The 19652-nt window shown below is 30.1% G+C and overlaps 1 protein-coding gene across 2 annotated transcripts; it reads left to right on the top strand.

Annotated features, from left to right (window-relative positions):
• The first annotated feature begins 847 nt into the window (after positions 1–847).
• Positions 848–4362, top strand: LOC137000239 (RE1-silencing transcription factor A-like). Of its 2 annotated transcripts, XM_067356281.1 has the most exons (10): positions 848–1324; positions 1410–1680; positions 1783–2001; positions 2113–2193; positions 2278–2355; positions 2864–2956; positions 3186–3227; positions 3302–3451; positions 3852–4020; positions 4116–4362. In XM_067356281.1, the coding sequence occupies exons 2-9, from the start codon at positions 1410–1412 to the stop codon at positions 3905–3907; spliced, it is 990 nt and encodes a 329-aa protein (XP_067212382.1). In that variant the 5' UTR covers positions 848–1324; the 3' UTR covers positions 3908–4020; positions 4116–4362. The 2 variants fall into 2 exon arrangements, with proteins under 2 accessions (XP_067212382.1, XP_067212388.1); XM_067356287.1 differs by lacking the exon at positions 2113–2193.
• Positions 4363–19652: the final 15290 nt, after the last annotated feature.

The raw sequence follows: 19652 nt of genomic DNA, 5'->3' as shown, positions 1-19652 counted from the left end.
TAAGTCAAGAGCAGAGAAGCGAATTATGCAAGAAAATGGAAATTATAAAACACCAGCAGCCAATCGAGTTTGACCGAAAAATTAGACCTGTATCGTGCCATTTAAATTATAAAGTAACTGATTATAGATTTATTTTATTATTCGGCGGGCCAATTCTATTTAAAGATATTCTTGATAAAAATATGTACAAGCATTTTCTTCTTTTACATGTAGCATGTCGAATGTTATGTTCAAAAAATGCTTTAAACTATGTCGATTACGCCAGAGATCTGTTGCAAAAGTTCATTTTAATATCAAAAGAACTGTATGGTCCAGAATTTGTGGTAATGAACGTACACAGCCTTCAACATATACCAGACGACGTACAGAATATGCAATGTAACTTAAATTACATAACTGCGTTTCCGTTTGAAATTTTTTTAGGAAAAATAAAAAACACATTACGTTCACCACACAATGTTGCTCCTCAATTAGCTTGAAGAATGCACGAAAAAAAATTATGTCTTAATGAAAAACCGTCTCTCCCTTCAATAGAAATTCTACAACAGACTAATGGAGAAATAAAAAAATTAAAATATAAACAAATAACCATTACAACAAAATCACCCGACAATACTGTTATTTTAAACAATAAAAATATTTGTCGTATAAAAAAAATATATGTCACAGATGGTATTTTTAAAGCAAACGTCGACATTATGAAAGTAAAGGATTTCGTGTACACATATCCGTGTAATTCTGCAAATGTAGATATTTATGAATTAAATCCTAAACCAGCATTAACAGACAAATCAATTTTAATTAATACAATTTCAACAAAATTAATGATTTTAAAACCAAATAAAGAAAATACAAAAGTCTTTGCTTTGGAACTTTTGCATTAATATAAAAGCGAATATTTAAGTTTACAATTGGCTTAGTGTGATGTGGTGCGGTGATAAGTGCAGTGTGCAAAACATGAAAATATGGATTCAAATAGAAAGGTTTATAACAATGTAGTGTGGTTGGCAGTGATAGTCGTGTAGAAGCTTGCAATTTCCAAACTTTTGCACTCTAAGCCACTACACAAAGCAAATGCTTTGTGTATACCGCAGGCTAACGTCTGCAGAATTCGAACTGAAGAAAATAGTGTCTATCTAATGTCAAAATAGACGGTGTCAATATTCATGTGTGAATGTCGACAATGTTGTCATAGAAACGCTACCAAGGCTCGAGAAACAAAAAACGTTGCAGAAAACACGAGCACGAACAAGATGGCAGGACTACTGAACGAAAAGTATTTACAAGATTGAACATCGCTATTGATAAAAATCGAATTTTCACAGTAAGTGATATTGTAACATAGCCAGTGACATAATTTTTCTACAGGTTGCTGGGTATATTTAAATTTGTTTATCTTATATTTATAGATGTCTGACACTAGTGATAGTGACGACGAAAGTCGTCCATACGTGATCGTCCAATTCGTGACAAGAGGAAGAAAAGGGTCCATAAAACAACTGGACATTGTGCCAAGAAATTGGCTCGACTGGAACGCGAAGACAAAAAAAATAAAATGTAAATTTCTTCCGCCACCATACACTGAGAGAGATTCCGAACTGTTACATAACATTGTAAAGAATTTAGACACTGCACCAACATCATGGCCGGAGTACACCGTGGAAATTAAAGCACATGGAAGTATGAATTTATGTAATTTTACTATTAATTATATAAGAAGTTAATACTGTAAAATATTACCAAATTTTTATTATTGTTATTATTGTAATAAACTTATTACAGAAACGTATGCCGATGCTCTGCTTAGATTACAATTATTAAATGACAAGGAATTTGCTTTTACAAGTAATTCAAATGAAGATCAAAATGAAAAATCAAAGAAAGTAGAAAATTCAATTCGCAAAAAAAAACTTTTAAAAAATGAAAAACAGATAAACGAACTATTCAATTCTGTCACGACAGTGGAAGAATTTCTTCACGAGGATCGTCTTCCAAACGAATGTATTTGTAAAATGTGTATTTAAAGCATAATTAATAGGATGAGATGTATTAATAATCTATTTTTATATTCAATAATAATTTATAATTATTAATTATTTTTAACATTTTCAGCTTTTAAAATATTAAAAAAGACTGGCGAAAAATCATATGCAGAAAAAATTGGTTCTTCCAAATTATCTAGCTCATCTAAATGTACTTTGTGATTGTCTAAGTTTAATAATTAATGTATCTATTTAAATTTTTACCGCATATAATTACATTTTCTTATTTTTTTAGGCGAAAATTTATCAAAAAGACTTGAGAAAAAGAATAAATGCACGGACGAATCTGCAATATGTGATACCTTATTCGAAGGTAACTTTATTTGAATGCATATGTATCATATAATTCAATTATGTATGTTACTTTTTTATTATTGCCACTACATTTACATCAATTGCTCTACATAACTATATATTATTATATTTTTATACATTACAATCCACAACGCCTGCAACATAATTAAAAATTTTTTATAATTTTATACAACATAATTTAACATTCATTTTGGTATAAAAATCATTTGATGTTGATGAATATAGTAATTCTTCCTGCTCAGTCTATTTGTTTAAGAATAATATTTTAAAATTGATTATATTGCATAATTAGTTAAATAATATATTTAATTTTCTTTACTATACGTATTATTTTAATTGTTGTAATATACAGATGAGAAATCTAATGAAGTTTGTAAAAAATGCTAGTAATTCTCAAATTAATTCACTTGAACAAACATCATTTTTCTGTGTTTACATTCGTAATTAAATACTTTGCATCATTTATTATAATTTTACACATTATTATTTTTATAATTATTTTCCAGATGAGTGTATGTCACAGCAAACCAACGACAAAAATTACACTGCAATGAAAAATGATTCTTATGAAGAATCTAGTAAAGATAAACATGACAAAGGTAATTTATAAAATTTCTTATTTATATTCGTTTACATTCAGATTAGATTTGTTCACAACATTAAATGTTGATATTCTTAATTATCTTGAATTACAGAAGTAAATGGCAAATGAGAAATCGTATAATTATAAATAATAAAATACGTTTCAATGATTTCATAATGATGAAATGTTTCTTTATAGAATACATTATTTACGAATTCTTTAATTTTATGGTGTATTTTTTTCAGATGAAAAATTCTATGACTTGGACTTGTTTTCAAATAATTTAGGTATGGTATTTTTAGATAAACTTATACTATATATTTCTTGACTAATTTTTACTAGAAGTTTGTATATTTTTCAGATCAACAGTGCCAGGAGGAAAATGTCTTACTGTTTGAAAATGAAATACCCGTCATATCAACTATTCCGAATATTTTAACAAACCAGCTAAACGAGGGTTCCGCTGATGTTATACAACAGTTGAAATCTGCGATTGAAATAAATGATACAAGTTAGTTGAAATTATAAACGCAATCGAAATTTTCCACACACACACACACATATATATATATAATTTTTTATGTATATATGTTTCGAAATTTTTTAAAATAAATTTTTATTTACAAAAATAAATTTGCTACTTTCAAAAGTAGAAAATATCGCATTTGATATAAAAAAAATAAAAAGTGTTCTGATTAATCAAACGGCTGCTTGTAATTTAACACAAAATTAAAAATGGAAAATTTTTGTTCTGAATTTGTAAGTGCTTCTGGTATAAGTATAATAAATCTGGTATAAGTATAATTAAAATGTGTGTAGTATGTGTGCGTGTGTGTGTGTATGTAAAATATAATAACAGTTCTTTGATAGTGTTTTGCATAGTCTAACAATTTCTATGTTTATATTTTCAGTGTGCTTATTTACGTCAGTACATCGATGTAGATCAAACATTATCGAAAAACATTAGCAACAAATTAAAAATAATTATGTCAAGAGAGATTGCATTAAAATACACGGCAATTAAAGAGATAAACGGGAAAAAAGTTTTCAAAAGAACTCGTCTGTATCAGTATATTGAAGGTAAAATAACTATATTATTTAATTATTATCAGTAAGTAACTGAACTCATACCGTGTATGTGCATAATTTATTATTTCTATTTACAATTATTTCAGACATATATATCGGATTAAATATAAAGGGAGAATATATTAAAGAATCCCACATTTTGAAGACAATCAGCAATACTTTGTCGAATGCAAAAGACTGGGAGGGACACCGAAAGGATCGAATTAAAAACCAAACTCTAAACGCCTAATAACTGTCTTTTCAAGTTGTTAATTTTTTAAAATTATTCTTAAATTATTCCTTAATTGTATTTCTCATTTTATCATCCATATAGAATAAAAAGTTCACACAATAGTTGAAACAATTTTGTTCAATGTTTTAACATATTAATACTTTCATATAACTTCCATATTTAAATGTCCAGATTAACAGTGCTTAAAAAATTTATGTTAATATAATTTTGGATATAAAACATTGAGTTTCTATTGAATATCATTTTCTGTGAACATTTAGATCTTTTCCGAACATTGCAACGTCAAATTCTATACGGACATGTGTATGTAAAAATATTAAGAGAGAATTATCGAAAATTAAATATTTTATATTTTGTTATATATATTTTTAATGAAAAATATTAAATTTTATTTTTAACGTCTGGATGTCGATTATAAAAATAAGAACTGCGTGAGAACTAGCTATCGCCACATCATGGCTAGATAGTACAACATCAGAACTACCGTGCGCCACACCACGGCTAGATAGCACTACACTAGAGCTAGCTAACGCCTGACTAGTCGATTAAATCGGGTATTAAACTGGAAGAATGTGATGATTTTATGTCTGGCGCTAGTCTACATGCCATACTAGCTCCTTATCAGGCAGTGGGGCAAGTAAGTTAGCGCCAGCCTAGCACCATGGTGATTTTTCTACCAGGGAGATTATTATCAATTCAAAAAATGTAACAATTCATGTTAAAAGAAAATGTAAATGCAAAATATGAGAAATAAAAGGTGAAGGATATACATTGGGCAACAAAATTATTGCAATAGTAAATTTATATCAAAATTGCGCATAACTTCAAATAATCGTAAAAATTGTCGTATTTGAAATTTCTTCATTTTAAAGCTTAAAGTCTCTACTTTAAAAAGCATTTGTCAGATTTTGAATTTATTCTTTCCCTCTCCCGCTGTCTCTTTAAAAGTAAAGACGTCTCACACAACATGTTTGTCTTAACGACGTTCTGTAGATGTCTTTTTTATTACGTCTTTAAGACATTACCTAAATAATTGATAAAAATAATAAATTAATTGATGAAAAAAAATGAGCCACGGATAAAATCATTCTCCGGATGTCTAGACAGGACATTAATTGCAGAGTGCTTGAATAAAATATTGTAAAACGAAGGGTTTCAAGAAATCCAAGTTGATGAGGCGATGGACTGCCAAGTAATAATAATAAGGTAATATAAGGTAGTTGAAAACTATAGTTTATATTCTATAATAATAATTTTTTAACCAATATATGTCTCTTATGCTCTGTTTGACGTTGCTAGATTAGATTAACCACTTCAATCAACCGGGTCGAAAATGACATTTTTATTCCAAGGTAATCATTGTTTTTTTAATTAATTACTATTTTAATATATAATATATATCAAATTATAAGTAAGGGTAAACAAATTATAAATAAGGGAAATTATAATTTATACTCTATAATGGTAATAATAATTTTGTAACCTATATTTTATTGCAGTATGCTTGAACTCACAAGGAAAGGGACCCAAGTGTCCCCCTCCGATTTTGACGAGCTTTAAATATGTTGTAAAGTAGCTCAAAATAAGAGACACGTATTTTTTTTTATGTGCTTTCTCGCACGTTTAGGGTTGAAACAACCCCTACAAGCTAAAACGGTTTTTTTGGTTTTGACTGAATATCGTCAAAACTGTAAGAGATATCAAAAAATGTTTCGAATAAAAGTTGCATGGTCTTTTATGAGCTTTATAACCGCGTAGCTCGATTTTTAAAAAATTTTATATTTTTTAATTTACCCTCACCCCTTCTTATTATTTTTACAAATTACAAAATTTTTATTATGACAAAAGTTGTAGCATTTTTTACGCTGAATACAACCATATATGATTTTATTATATTTCGAAATCGCATTTTTCAGAAATGAGCTGTCAATGTCGCACTATATGCGTCGCGCTGCGATATATGCATATATGTATATGCATAACGCATCGTTTGTGCCGCTTGTGTAATCGATGTTTGTCGTGCATGTGTAATTGATAAGACAAATAAAATTAGAAATAAAGATTAGCATGTTATGAAACATTCGGAAAAATGTTCTGATCAAAGAACAAAGTTCACTAAAGTTGTTGCCAAAACATCCCCTCTATTTTACACTTTTATAGTCGCATTTCGAGTGCATTTATAGCGCAACGCGTTGTCATATCCCGTCAGTGCATATTACGCTTTAAAGTTGTGCGCTTGTTAGTGATTACGAAAAAACAATATATAAAACAGCATCAAAAAAAGAACAGCAAATTCACTATAAAGTAAGTATTATTTTTTTGTACACAAATAAGGAGAAATATTTAATTGTTATATTTTTTAGAATGATTTAATTAAATCCATTTAACGTAATAATGTTAGTATACGTAACTTTTTCAGCCCTTAATCTATCAACAAGTCCGATAACATCTGAAGAACGAGAAATGGCACATAAAATAGAATCTATGCTGAAAAAAATGCGCGATGAGAGATACAAAATGGAAGTAGAAGAATTTTTAGATTATGAAAACGATAACAATATTCCAACAGCAGAGCAATTCGAACTAGGAGATAAAGAGGAAGAAGGTGAGCTATGGACGCAAATCCTAAAGTTATATGTACTACAGATGGACGTATTCCGTATGAATATAAAAAAAATGCAGTCGAATTTTGGAAAAGCAGTACAACAAGGCCAAGAACATTAGAAGGAGTAAAACAAAGATTTCGGAAAGTATATTCATTACGTCAATTACGACGATGGGAAATTCAAGTGAATCAAGGTGGCAGTAGATTCGAAAAATTAAAACAAATTTCGGAATATACATTAAATAATTTTCATACAGCTCTTGAAAATAGAATTATTGTTCACGACGCTGATTTAGCTTGATGGGCTATTCGGGCACAGGAAAATTTAAATGTACCAGAATTTACAGCTTTATCGCGATGGATACGAAAATTTAAAATAATACATAATATTGTATCTCGTAAAATAACAAAATTTATAAGAAAAACATCTATAATGTCTAACGTCGATTTTGAAGAAAAATGTAACACATTTATTGAAAACGTTAAATATCAAATAATAGAATATGGAGTTGAAAATATTTACAACAGTGATCAAAGCGGATTCCAATTAGAACTTCATGCTGGTCGTACATTGGCATATAAAGGAACAAAAAAGATTGAATCTGCAGTACAATCCGTATCGGCAACTACGCATAGCTATACTATATAACCTACTGTTTCAGCCGATGGTAGATTATTATCGCCTCTTTTTATTGTACTGAAAGAAGTTAGTGGAACATTTGGTCCCAGAGTGCAAGAAACAATGTTTAAGGCACCTAATATTTTTGTTACGGCTTCGAAATCCGGAAAATTTACAGCGCATCATTTTAAAATTTGGTTGCAAGACGTACTTTTTCCAAATGTAGGTCCAAAATCTGTTTTACTACTAGATTCATGGACTAAACTTTGGTCATTGTCCAAATATTATTCAAGAATCTAAACCAGAATCTACAGAAGATATTATTTTGTTGACTATACCAGCTGGAACAACAGGAAAAATACAACCATTGGATGTATATAGTTTTCGTTTGTGGAAGAATTTTATTAGACACTTTTCTGATACTGTAATGCTTTTAGGTCTGGAAGTCAATCTGCATGCAAGAAACATCATTTTAAAATTACAGTCATTGACTCATAATCAATTTTCATCGCCAAGATTCAGAAATTTATTGAAATACGCATGGTATAAAAGCGGGTACGTAATAAATAAGCCCGAAGAATTCGAAACACCAGTGGAATTTTGTTTCCATAAACAGTCAAAATCAACATGCGATATTTGTGGCGCACCTGCAATAATTACTTGCGCATGGTGCAAAAAGTCACTTTGTATAAATCACTTTTTTCACGAACATCACCTTTGTGATACATTTGTTCCATCAATTCATCTGTTTTTAATATATGTATGTTAATATATGTATTATATTCAATATATGTAGTATGTTATTGTTGAAGGTAAAGTTGTAATTGTTTCGACATATATTATTATAAAAGAAATAAAATAATATACAAACAAATGTTTCTAGTATTGATTAATAGAAAAACCTGAAATTAATTGGAATTTTTTGCATTACCATTGAAAAACAATAAATTGCATTTTAATTGTAAGATTTTTATTTATTTATTTCTCTTTCGATATAATCCACTCTTAAAAAAGGCATGAAAGATCGATACTCGAATGTATCGAAAGTATTGTTGACGCTTATCCGCGACGCTGATTGGTTATCTCGATTATTCTGACAGTTTGATAGTTTAAGAGCAAAGATTATTTTGACGGTTATTTAAAATTTAAAAAATTTTATTAAAATATTTAGATTTCATAATTATTAAATTATTATAATAAGTGCACGGGCGCAGCGCGCGCTTGTATTGTTCTAGTATAACTATAAAAGTGTAATATAGAGGAGATGCCTTGGCAACAACTTTAGTGAACTTTGTTCTTTGATCAGAACATTTTTCCGAATACTTCATAACATGCTAATCTTTATTTCTAATTTTATTCATCTTATCAATTACACATGCGCGACAAACATCGATTACACAAGCGGCACAAACGATGCGTTATGCATATATATGCATATATCGCAGCGCGACGCATATAGTGCGACATTGACAGCTCATTTCTGAAAAATGCGATTTTGAAACATAATAAAATCATATATGGTTGTATTCAGCGTAAAAAATGCTACAACTTTTGTCATAACAAAAATTTTGAAATTTGTAAAAATAATAAGAAAGGGTGAGGGTAAATTAAAAAATATAAAATTTTTTAAAAATCGAGCTACGCGGTTATAAAGCTCATAAAAGACCATGCAACTTTTATTCGAAACATTTTTTGATATCTCTTACAGTTTTGACAATATTCAGTCAAAACCAAAAAAACCGTTTTAGCTTGTAGGGGTTGTTTCAACCCTAAACGTGCGAGAAAGCACATAAAAAAAAATACGTGTCTCTTACTTTGAGCTACTTTACAACATATTTAAAGTTCGTTAAAATCGGAGGGGGACACTTGGGTCCCTTTCCTTGTCAGTGAGCAAAATATTAGCAATATGCCAGCAGTGCGGCAGCAGAAACGCAGCAAACGAGCAGAAACGAAATCGAGCATGATCTGTCGTCACGATGTGAAAAAATTTGTACTATGAAAATGCTAAAAACCCGATAAGTATTTGATTCTTAATATATATCTGTGGCTAGATAAAAGAAGTGACAATGTCAATATTCATCAACTTGAGATATGTCTGCTAGAGATATGTCAGTTAAAAATTTTTTTAGTTTATGATTAAATAACTTGATGTATAAGTGGAAGCTGTTACCTTTATTTTTATTTAGATTTTGACATTACTATTTCTTGCACACAATATACAAGAGTTTTCAAACACATTTCTAATCTTGGTTTATTTAAGCAGAAATTTGATATTGGCACTTCTTGTACCAAGCCATAGATATATATTATATATGTAACAATATTATGAAATACTATACTTATACTTATATTATACGTATATCATTCATTAAATACATGTATTTAATGATATTACTACGTATAATTTAATACTATTATTATGTATAATTATATATACTTATTTATCAGAATATTGCATGTGACTCTTGAATGTGACACAAAATTATTACCTCCTTTACCTCTGATGACTATAGAAGATTATTCCAAATTTGGAGAGGAGTTTCAACAAGACAGGGAAATCAGAAAACAGTTTGTAAGTTTTTTATTCAATGTTGCTATAAAACTGAACTATCATGGCGCATTTCAATGTATAGAATTTAGTGTCCTATCTGGATAAATTAACTCAGATAGAAATATTTTGCTGAAAATATTATGAAATTAATGAAAAGCAAAATAAAAATTTTTGAAAAATTACTGAATATATTTCAAAATAAATCATAATTTTTCGCATGAAAATTTAATGTAATACTATGAAATATAAAGAAAGTTAAAATATACTGCTGAAAAGTAATAAAAGAGTTTTGAAATAATTATCATTATGAAATTTACTGAATTAAACTGAAAACTGTTATTTTTTAATGACAAATTGCTGAAATATTTTTAAAATTAATTAATGGGGTCAATTGAGAGAAATTTTCAAATACATTTCAGCAAAATTTCGTTATATTTTCAGAAAAAATTTCCATCAGAGAATCACTATTTTACATCTGGTTTTTATGTTGCAGAAAAAGAAAATTTCAACAATTGAAGGAACTACATATGCTAATCAGACGAGAAATATTCTGAAATTTATTTTAGATGATAACGTTTCCAAAAAATAGTCGTGAACAGGAAAAAAACAATCAACACCATCGAAAAACACAACATTTGCTAGTGTTATTATAGGTAATTCAAAACAAAAATATTATAAACATAAGTTTAAAAAGTATGTTATAATTAACATAATAAATTAGTTACTTTTTTAAAAATAAATTTCAATTATGAAAAACAAATCAATATATGCAATTGTTAGATCAATCTAACAATTTAAATGCAACAATTGTTACATTTAATTCTTTATATTTTAACAACAGTTTTTAATATTAAAGTATAAAAGAATTGTAATTTAAACATAATTTTGTAATTATTTCAGATTACATTTCTACGGTAGAAAATTGCAGTTTTCATCAGGTGCAGAAAGTTATCCAGGAATGGTTCGGTACGCAAGAGATCGCCTCCATTATTTATTGAAAAAAGTAACATAAATAAGTAATATTACAAATATACATATGTATATTTAGATTTTATATTTTAACAATATATCTTAATATAGTTTATATAAGAAGTATTATGTAAAAGTATTATGTTTAAAAGTGTTATGTAAAGAAATATTAATAATAAAATATTAATAACAAGTTAAAAATATTCTAAAATAATTACTCAAGTAGCAAATGATCGTCATCTAATGTTTTTTATCATTATAATTGATTATTATATTATATAATAACTAATAACGCTTTTCTTAATATCTAGCACGCAGGTTTTTTATTCTATTACTATAATATTATAAGCCTATTTGTGGCAAGAACTCAAAGCAAAAAGGGAAATTTTTCTAATAATTATTGATTGAAGGCGACACGATTGTCGCCACCGTTTCTAATTTTTGAGCATGCCCGAGCTGGCATAATAAGCCCAATAAATCTTGCATATAATCATTTCCCGGAGTCTGTATCTGTAGTTTTACGAACGCTGATTCCCCGTGTACAGGTTTAACTATGCGAAATTCCCCTTCTTGTTGTTCTGCCAATATTTTTGTTAGGGCCATAGTTTTACGAGACCACATGTCGCCGCGGGTGGTGGGTCCGGCGTAGGCTAATCCGCAAGGGATGGCCTGCCAGCCCATCCTTTTGAACTGGTCTTCCAAAATATAGAGGTCATTCCTGGGGCATCGGATCAAGTGGCCCCAGTCACGCAGCGCGATTTGTACCGTCTGGTCCTCGTTGAGGCGAATGACAACGCCCCGTTGCCATCCCTTTTTAGTTTCCACTGCAAGTTGAATTCCCTCTTTAATTGTAGCCAGATACAATAATTTATTTTTTCTGCGGTTCATATATTCATTCAGGTCTTCCAGCATCTCGGTAAATTGCGTCATGGTGTGCAATAAATGCACCCAGAACATGGTGGGTGATACCGCTCGTACCACCCGAACCATCATGGACGAGCGGGATAACAAGCTCGTATTCGAGCTTTCAATTTCCATTGTTTCTGAAAGGTAAAGAAAATGTCGTTATATAGATTGCATTATTCTTTGTCCGGGTCTTCTTGTTGTGCTGGTTTGTTGCGTCCCTCTTTTTTTTTTATTAGGAATTAATAAGAAACTTTCCTGTTTTACTATTATTTGTTTGATATTGGTTTGATGTGTGAAATTCACAATCTATTAGGGTGCACGACCCGACTATTCTTTTTTATTTTGATTCTTACGTTGTTTCTGTTAAATATTTCTAAGACCTCGTGGGACCTTGTATATTGATCTCCAAATTTGCCAGGTTTAGGGCCTTTTAATAGAAATACTTGATCGCCCGGTTTGAAAGTTTACAGATTAATCTTTCTGTCATAATGTCTTTCAGATTTGATTTTTGATTCTATTACATTTTTACGTGCATTATTCTGAATGGTATGTAGTTGGGTAACTAAATTTATAAGATTTGTCGTAGCTTGCTAGTTTGTCATCTGGTGCCAAAGGTTCGTTCGACGGGATTCGAGCTATTTTGCCGAATATTAATTCGTATGGCGTTTATTTGGTCGCTTCGTGTACGCTCGTGTTATAATTAAACATCGCGAGACCGATCCATCTATCCCATTGTTTTTGTTCGTTTGCGTATGGTTTTAAATATTCGCCAAGTGCGTGGTGTGATCTTTCTAATGAGCCGTTTGATTGTGGGTGGAACACAATGGTGCGGAATTTACGGATTTTAAATAGTTTTGCTATTTTTCTCATTAAATCGCTAATAAAATTTCTACCTTGATCTGTCAAGATTGCCTTTGGTGCTCCAAGCACACAAATAAATCGATCAACAAAAGTTTCGGCTACCGTTTCAGCAGTTTGATTTGATAGCGGTATTCCCATGCAAAATGTAGTGAGTTGATCTTGTAATGTTAAAATCTATTCTCACAAAAAACCTTTCCAAAAAAATTGTACTTTTAAAAAAAGTTGTATATATTAAATAAAAATTTGCTACATATTCTGTCTATAAAAGAGGTGATATCAGAAAATGACGCCAAGTTTAAGTAAAGAACCTTTCAAAAAAAGTTGCATGTATATCTAATTATTTATTTAAAAATGATATTTATGTTTATATCTAGTTAATTCTTCTTAAGTATACTTTTTAAAATAATTGCATCTGTATCTAGTTATTTTTTTTTATATCTGTATCTAGTTAAATAAAAAAATTTTTCAAATTTAATCAAAATAAAAAAATATTACAAAATTTCGCAAAAAACTTGGCGTTGCTATAAAATAGCCTTCATTGCTCTATAATATTTTAAGATGTATAATAATATTTTAATAGCCTTCATTGCTCTATAATATTTTAAGATGTATAATAATATTTTAAGGCTATTTTATAGCAGCGCCAAGTTTTTTGCGAAATTTTGTAATATTTTTTTATTTTGATTAAATTTGAAAAATTTTTTTATTTAACTAGATACAGATATAAAAAAATAACTAGATACAGATGCAATTATTTTAAAAAGTATACTTAAGAAGAATTAACTAGATATAAACATAAATATCATTTTTAAATAAATAATTAGATATACATGCAACTTTTTTTGAAAGGTTCTTTACTTAAACTTGGCGTCATTTTCTGATATCACCTCTTTTATAGACAGAATATGTAGCAAATTTTTATTTAATATATACAACTTTTTTTAAAAGTACAATTTTTTTGGAAAGGTTTTTTGTGAGAAAAACTTTTTTTAATATAATATATTTTTGAAAGTACAGTTCTTTGAAAAGGTTTTTTATGAGGAAAACTTTTTTTAAAAAAACAATTTTTTGGAAAGGTTTTTTTATAAGGAAAACTTTTTTTTAATATAACAAGGCGTGTACTTGGCGCCCTTTTTTTACCTTTTTTTAAAAAAAAGGTTTTTTTGTGAGATATCATTTCTTTTTTTTAGTAAAAATAATTTTAATAAATATGATTCTTTTTTTTTAGTAAAAATAATGGTAATAATATCCCACCATCACTCCCGTCATATTTTCAATACGACGATCCTCTTTTTGATTATAGAAATCTTAATTTATACAAACCTAATAATTTCTTTTTATATTTTACAACATGTTTTATAAGAAAATTATTAGTGATCATAAAAAGGGTATAAAAAACCATCTGTATTTCTAAGTTATTGCATTTTTTTCATATATAAAAACAGATTACTTTTGATCAAATTTCTGTAAGAATGACAAAAACATCTTTAGCACCTCTAGGCCATTGTCTTTTTAATTAGCGTATCATCAGCTTCAATCCAAGTGTTAGACATTTCTTCTCTATAAACATTACATACCTGCCGATTCCACCAATGTGCACAAAGTACACTTTCTGTCCACTAACTACAGAATACTAACAAGGGAACGTTCACAAGTGTCCCCTCCCCCGATTTGATTCTCCTTGAAATATGTTGTAAAACATACAATTTGAGGAGACACGTATTTTTTTATAGCGGCCCTAACTCAAATTTAAGGGATCAAACACTTCTTTGAAAAAAAAACGGTTTTTTTCTTTGTGTGTAACTATCGCCAAAACCGTAGGAGATAAAAAAATATTTTAAATAGAAGTTGTATGGCTTGTAATGGACTTTATAACTGTGTAGTTAAATTTTCAAAAAATGAAATTTTTTTTAATTTACCCCCACCCCTTGTTATTATTTTTTCGAATTTCAAAATTTTTGTAATGACAAAAGTTGTAGCATTTTTTACGCTGAATTCAACCATATATGATTTTATTATGTTTCGAAATCACATCTTTCAAAAATGAGTCATCAATATCACATTATATGCGTCGCGCTGCATGACCGTTTATACCGCACTTGTGTTGTGCATAGTCGCAAAATAAATATAAAAATGACATATTATTATATATTTGAGAAAGAAAAGTTAACTAAAATTGTTGCTAAAGCATCTCTTTCACATTACACTCTTATAGATAATCGCTGCATTTCGTGCGCAGCGCGTTGTTATATGCAAGTTAGCTATCAGCGCATATTACACTTTGAAGTTTTGCTTGCAGTGACCACGGGAAAATAATTTATGAAACGAAAACAGTGAATGAATTAATCTATTCAACATATATCTACCCTGACTCTACCTTCTTGGCCCGACTTGACTGAGAATGAAATAAAATATAAAATTCTGTACAGTTTACTCTTTTTCAATAATTTTAATATACTGTGATTCTACATGCTATTACATTCCACTAAATTACTACGATTTTTTTAAACTATGGTATATAAAATGTATATTATAAGTATAATTATAATATATATAAATAAGCTTATATATATATATAAAAGCTTATTTATTGTATCAATATATTATAATTATACTTATAATATACATTTTATATTTCAAGATTTTATATACCATAGTTTAAAAAAATCGTAATAATTTAATAGAATGTAATAGCATGTAGAATATATCGCAGTATATTAAAATTATTGAAAAAGAGTATGTACAGAATTTTATTCATTGTCAGTCAAGTCTGGCCAAGAGAGTAGAGTCAGGGTGGATATATGTTGAATAGATTGATTCATTCACTGTTTTCGTTTCATAAATTATTTTCCTGTGGTCACTGCAAGCAAAACTTCAAAGTGTAATATGCGCTGATAGCTAACTTGTATATGACAACGCGCTGCATACGAAATGCAGCGATTATCTATAAGAGTGTAATGTGGAAGGGATGCTTTAGCAACAATTTTAGTTAACTTTTCTTCCTTAAATATGTGATAACATGTCATTTTTATATTTATTTAACGACTATTGCGCAACACAAGTGCGGTATAAACAATGCGTCATGCAGCGCGACGCATATAATATGATACTGATGACTTATTTTTGAAAGATGCGATTTCGGAACATAATAAAATCATATATGGTTGAATTCAGCGTAAAAAATGCTACAACTTTTGTCATTACAAAAATTTTGAAATTCGAAAAAATAATACCAAGGGGTAAGAGTAAATTAAAAAAAATTACATTTTTTGAAAATCCAACTACACAGTTATAAAGCCCATTACAAGCCATACAACTTCTACTTGAAACATTTTTTTATATCTCCTACGGTTTTGGCGATAGTTACACACAAAGAAAAAACTCGTTTTTTTCAAAAGGGTGTTTCACCCTTTAAATTTGAGTTAGGGCCACTATAAAAAAATACGTGTCTTCTCAAATTGTATGTTTTACAACATATTTCAAGGAGAATCAAATCGGGAGAGGACACTTGTGAACGTTCCCTTTAAGAGTGTTGTCAGCATGTGTGTTGCTACACTTCTGCACTTCAAGACGAGAAAATTTTTTTTATAAAGAATACTATTATTTTGATATACACTATCTCTATTCGTCTCCACAACACGTTACATATACATTTTACGACCGATATTAATTATATCAATGTGATTAGTATCATCAAAGCTGCGAGCTGACAGGTCTGAGCGCCGCCATGTTGGAAAAGGACAGACATCTTTTAGAAAAAGAAAGGAAAGAAAAAAGACGCTCTTATGCGGGAATCGACATTTCACGGGATGTAGAAAAGGACAACCATGTCGCATTTTGATGCTTCTAGTTGACAAAGGACAAACTTATATATTAGATATATTAGAGAAGGATGACGAACAGACGACGACGACGACGACGACGACGACGACGACGACGACCAAGACTTACATAGATTTCGGCATATTTCGACTTTGGCAAACTTTGGCAATTAATATATTTTTTTAGAAAGCATGTACAAAAAAAGTAAAGATACTTTTATTATGTAAATCGCATGTGCTCTATCGATTGAGCCTATTATAAATTCGATCGGTCCACGCATTATTGAGATATGAAAATCTCGACTCCTATCAGCTCATGTGCTCGCGTAAAGATACACGGTCGGTCTTGCGCTGCGCGTGAACTTGGCGCGAGACACTACCGTGTCTCTTGATTATGTAAATCGCATGTGCTCTATCGATTGAGCCTATTATAAATTCGATCGGTCCACGCATTATTGAGATATGAAAATCTCGACTCCTATCAGCTCATGTGCTCGCGTAAAGATACACGGTCGGTCTTGCGCTGCGCGTGAACTTGGCGCGAGACACTACCGTGTCTCTTGATTCGTTTCTGCGTTCTGTTTTAGGTAAAGATCCTACGATATCCATAGCGACTTTGTCGAAAGATGATCCGGGCGTATCGGTAATGACTATAGGCTGTTTTGTTTTTACGCAAACTAATTTTTTTAATTGGTACTGCAAACATTGTTGAATATAACGTTGAACATCAATTTTTAAATTCTCCCAGTAATAATTATGTTTAATTCTGTTATAAGTTTTTGTTACTCCGCGGTGTCCTCCTGTGGATAAACAATGCATTTCTTCTATTATTATTACCCGAAAATCTTTAGGCGGGTATTTAATTATTTCGTTGCAAATAATTAATTTAGTTGATGCTTCGAGGAATATTAATTGTAATTGGGTTTTAATATTACTCCACGGTACATTTTTAATAAGATCTGTTTTGGCAATACTAACTGTTTTGAGTGTTAGATTTTCAGTGATTCTTTTTAAATCATTAGGACAGTCGTAATTCTTGTCAGGATTAACGTCGGATCTTCGTGCTGTCCTTCGCTTATGGGTAGAACCATATGGTAATGATTTTTTCCAACCTTGTTTTAAAAATTTAATTAACTGAGCAACGCTGTTGAAATTTTCGTCTCGTTCGACGCGCTTCGCCTACTATACGAGTTCGTAGTATTTAAGTGAACTAAGATGCTGCCTCAATAGGCAGCATAGACTTAGCTTCTTTACATTCCATGAAATAACTCAGTGGTTTTTGCCGTCGAAGAAAGGGACAGCATCGACAGCGTATTTTAACGTAGCAAACGGGTTATTTTGCGTCATGTTTTTTTCTTCTTTTTCTTCGATAGGATTTAATGTTGGACTAAAGGGTTCGCTCTTATTCGGTTTAGCGATATAGTCGCCGCAAACGCCGGACTCGAACTCAGAATCAGTAGCTTCTGCGAGAGTTTTTTCAAATGGCGAATTGTCCGCCGAAAAATTTATTTATTTGCGATTGTGTGTTGAGGGTGCTATGGACGTGAAAGTGTAATTTGTGTCTGTTATAAGAGGTCTAGTGTCTCTTTTGTTTTCTAAAGCGGCGTTATATTGTTCTTCTATTTTATTCTTATCAGAATTAGACCTCGTATTAGGCATTCCTTCAAAATTTCAATGGTTACGTTATGACTCGGCAAAGTCAGGGGAGGGTGGTAACATCCGCGTATCACTGGTCAGATTTGAAGGGCCTGACTCAGTGACCCAAACGGTTCGTCTACGGGAGTCTGAAAAACGGGTCAACGACTGAAGGTTGCTCTTACTCCATGTTTCAGCTTTGCCGTTCGGATGGTTCCCTTTTTGCTCTGAGATAGTAATCTCAATTACCAAGGACGGAACCAGTGCAAACTAAGAAGGAAACGGGAAGTCTATTAAAATAAATTCAAAGCGAGACGATTTCTAAATTAAAGATAGACATTTTTTAGTTAAGAGGATGCTGAAGTGACGGGCGAACTCCGACGCGAAAGCGCCATCATTTCGATGGTACTAAAAATGAAATGACATTATCGGCGCAGCCTACGGACCTATGCCGCGTAGGTCCGTGTGTACGCATTTGTTTGTAGTGGTGACTCACTACACTGACGTGTGGTCTGTGTACGTGTGTCATCGGAAGTTTGTAAACAAACGATGCTTGCGCTTGTTTCCTCGACTGAAATTTCGTCGCAAAGCTGCAATATAATGTCCGAGAAAACATAAGCGTATACAAGGTGTCAAATAAATACAAACTAAATATGACAAAATAATAAATAAAAAATATACATATAATACTATATATATCATTGAAGAAAAATGTCATATACTTTTCTTACTTTTATCCTTATGTAGTAAATACTAAATAACTAATTAATCAATTAATTAATATATACATATACACATATATTCAATAAATAGTTATCTTTATTTTGTATTTTATATGATAATGACTAAAATAATGAAAGTATATATTATTTCAGTTATATAAAATACAAAATAAAGATAACTATATTCAATATGTATATGTATGTATTCAATAATTAATTAACTTATTTATTTATTTTGTATTTGTTACATAAGAATAAAAATAGGAAAAGCATATAACATATTTTTCCAATTAGACATATAGTATTATACATACATTTTTCAAATAAAATATTTTATTATATCTAACTTATATCTATTAGACACCTTGTATAAGTCTATTTTGTCTCGTATGTACATCATTCAGCCATACGATAGAATTTCAATTGCGAGAAAAAAGGTTAAATGACCTTATAAATTATCTGATAAAATATAAACAGACCACACGTGCAGTAAATTGCTAACTAAAATAAATACGTATTTCTTCAAATCTGTCAGCTGACGTTAGATCGCCTATGACAATATTTCTTAAAATCTGCCAGTTCACGAATAAATTTTCTTTAGCTCTCTTTTTTCTAAACTGTCAGCTGACGTTAGATCGCCTCTGACTATATTTATTAAAAATTGTCAGCTCACGATAGATCGCCTCTGACAATATTTCTTAC

The sequence above is a fragment of the Linepithema humile genome, chromosome 1, assembly GCF_040581485.1.
Source record: "Linepithema humile isolate Giens D197 chromosome 1, Lhum_UNIL_v1.0, whole genome shotgun sequence".
Lineage (NCBI taxonomy): Eukaryota > Metazoa > Arthropoda > Insecta > Hymenoptera > Formicidae > Linepithema > Linepithema humile.
The sequence above is the reverse complement of the archived record's forward strand: the minus strand, read 5'-3'. Positions and strand labels throughout refer to the sequence as shown.

Coding starts and splice junctions, on each gene's coding strand:
- LOC137000239 (XM_067356281.1), top strand. CDS start 1,410: ATGTCTGACACTAGTGATAGTGACGACGAAAGTCGTCCATACGTGATC. Junction 2,194..2,277: donor ATTATCTAGCTCATCTAAAT/GTACTTTGTGAT, acceptor TTATTTTTTTAG/GCGAAAATTTATCAAAAAGA. Junction 3,452..3,851: donor GATTGAAATAAATGATACAA/GTTAGTTGAAAT, acceptor TTATATTTTCAG/TGTGCTTATTTACGTCAGTA.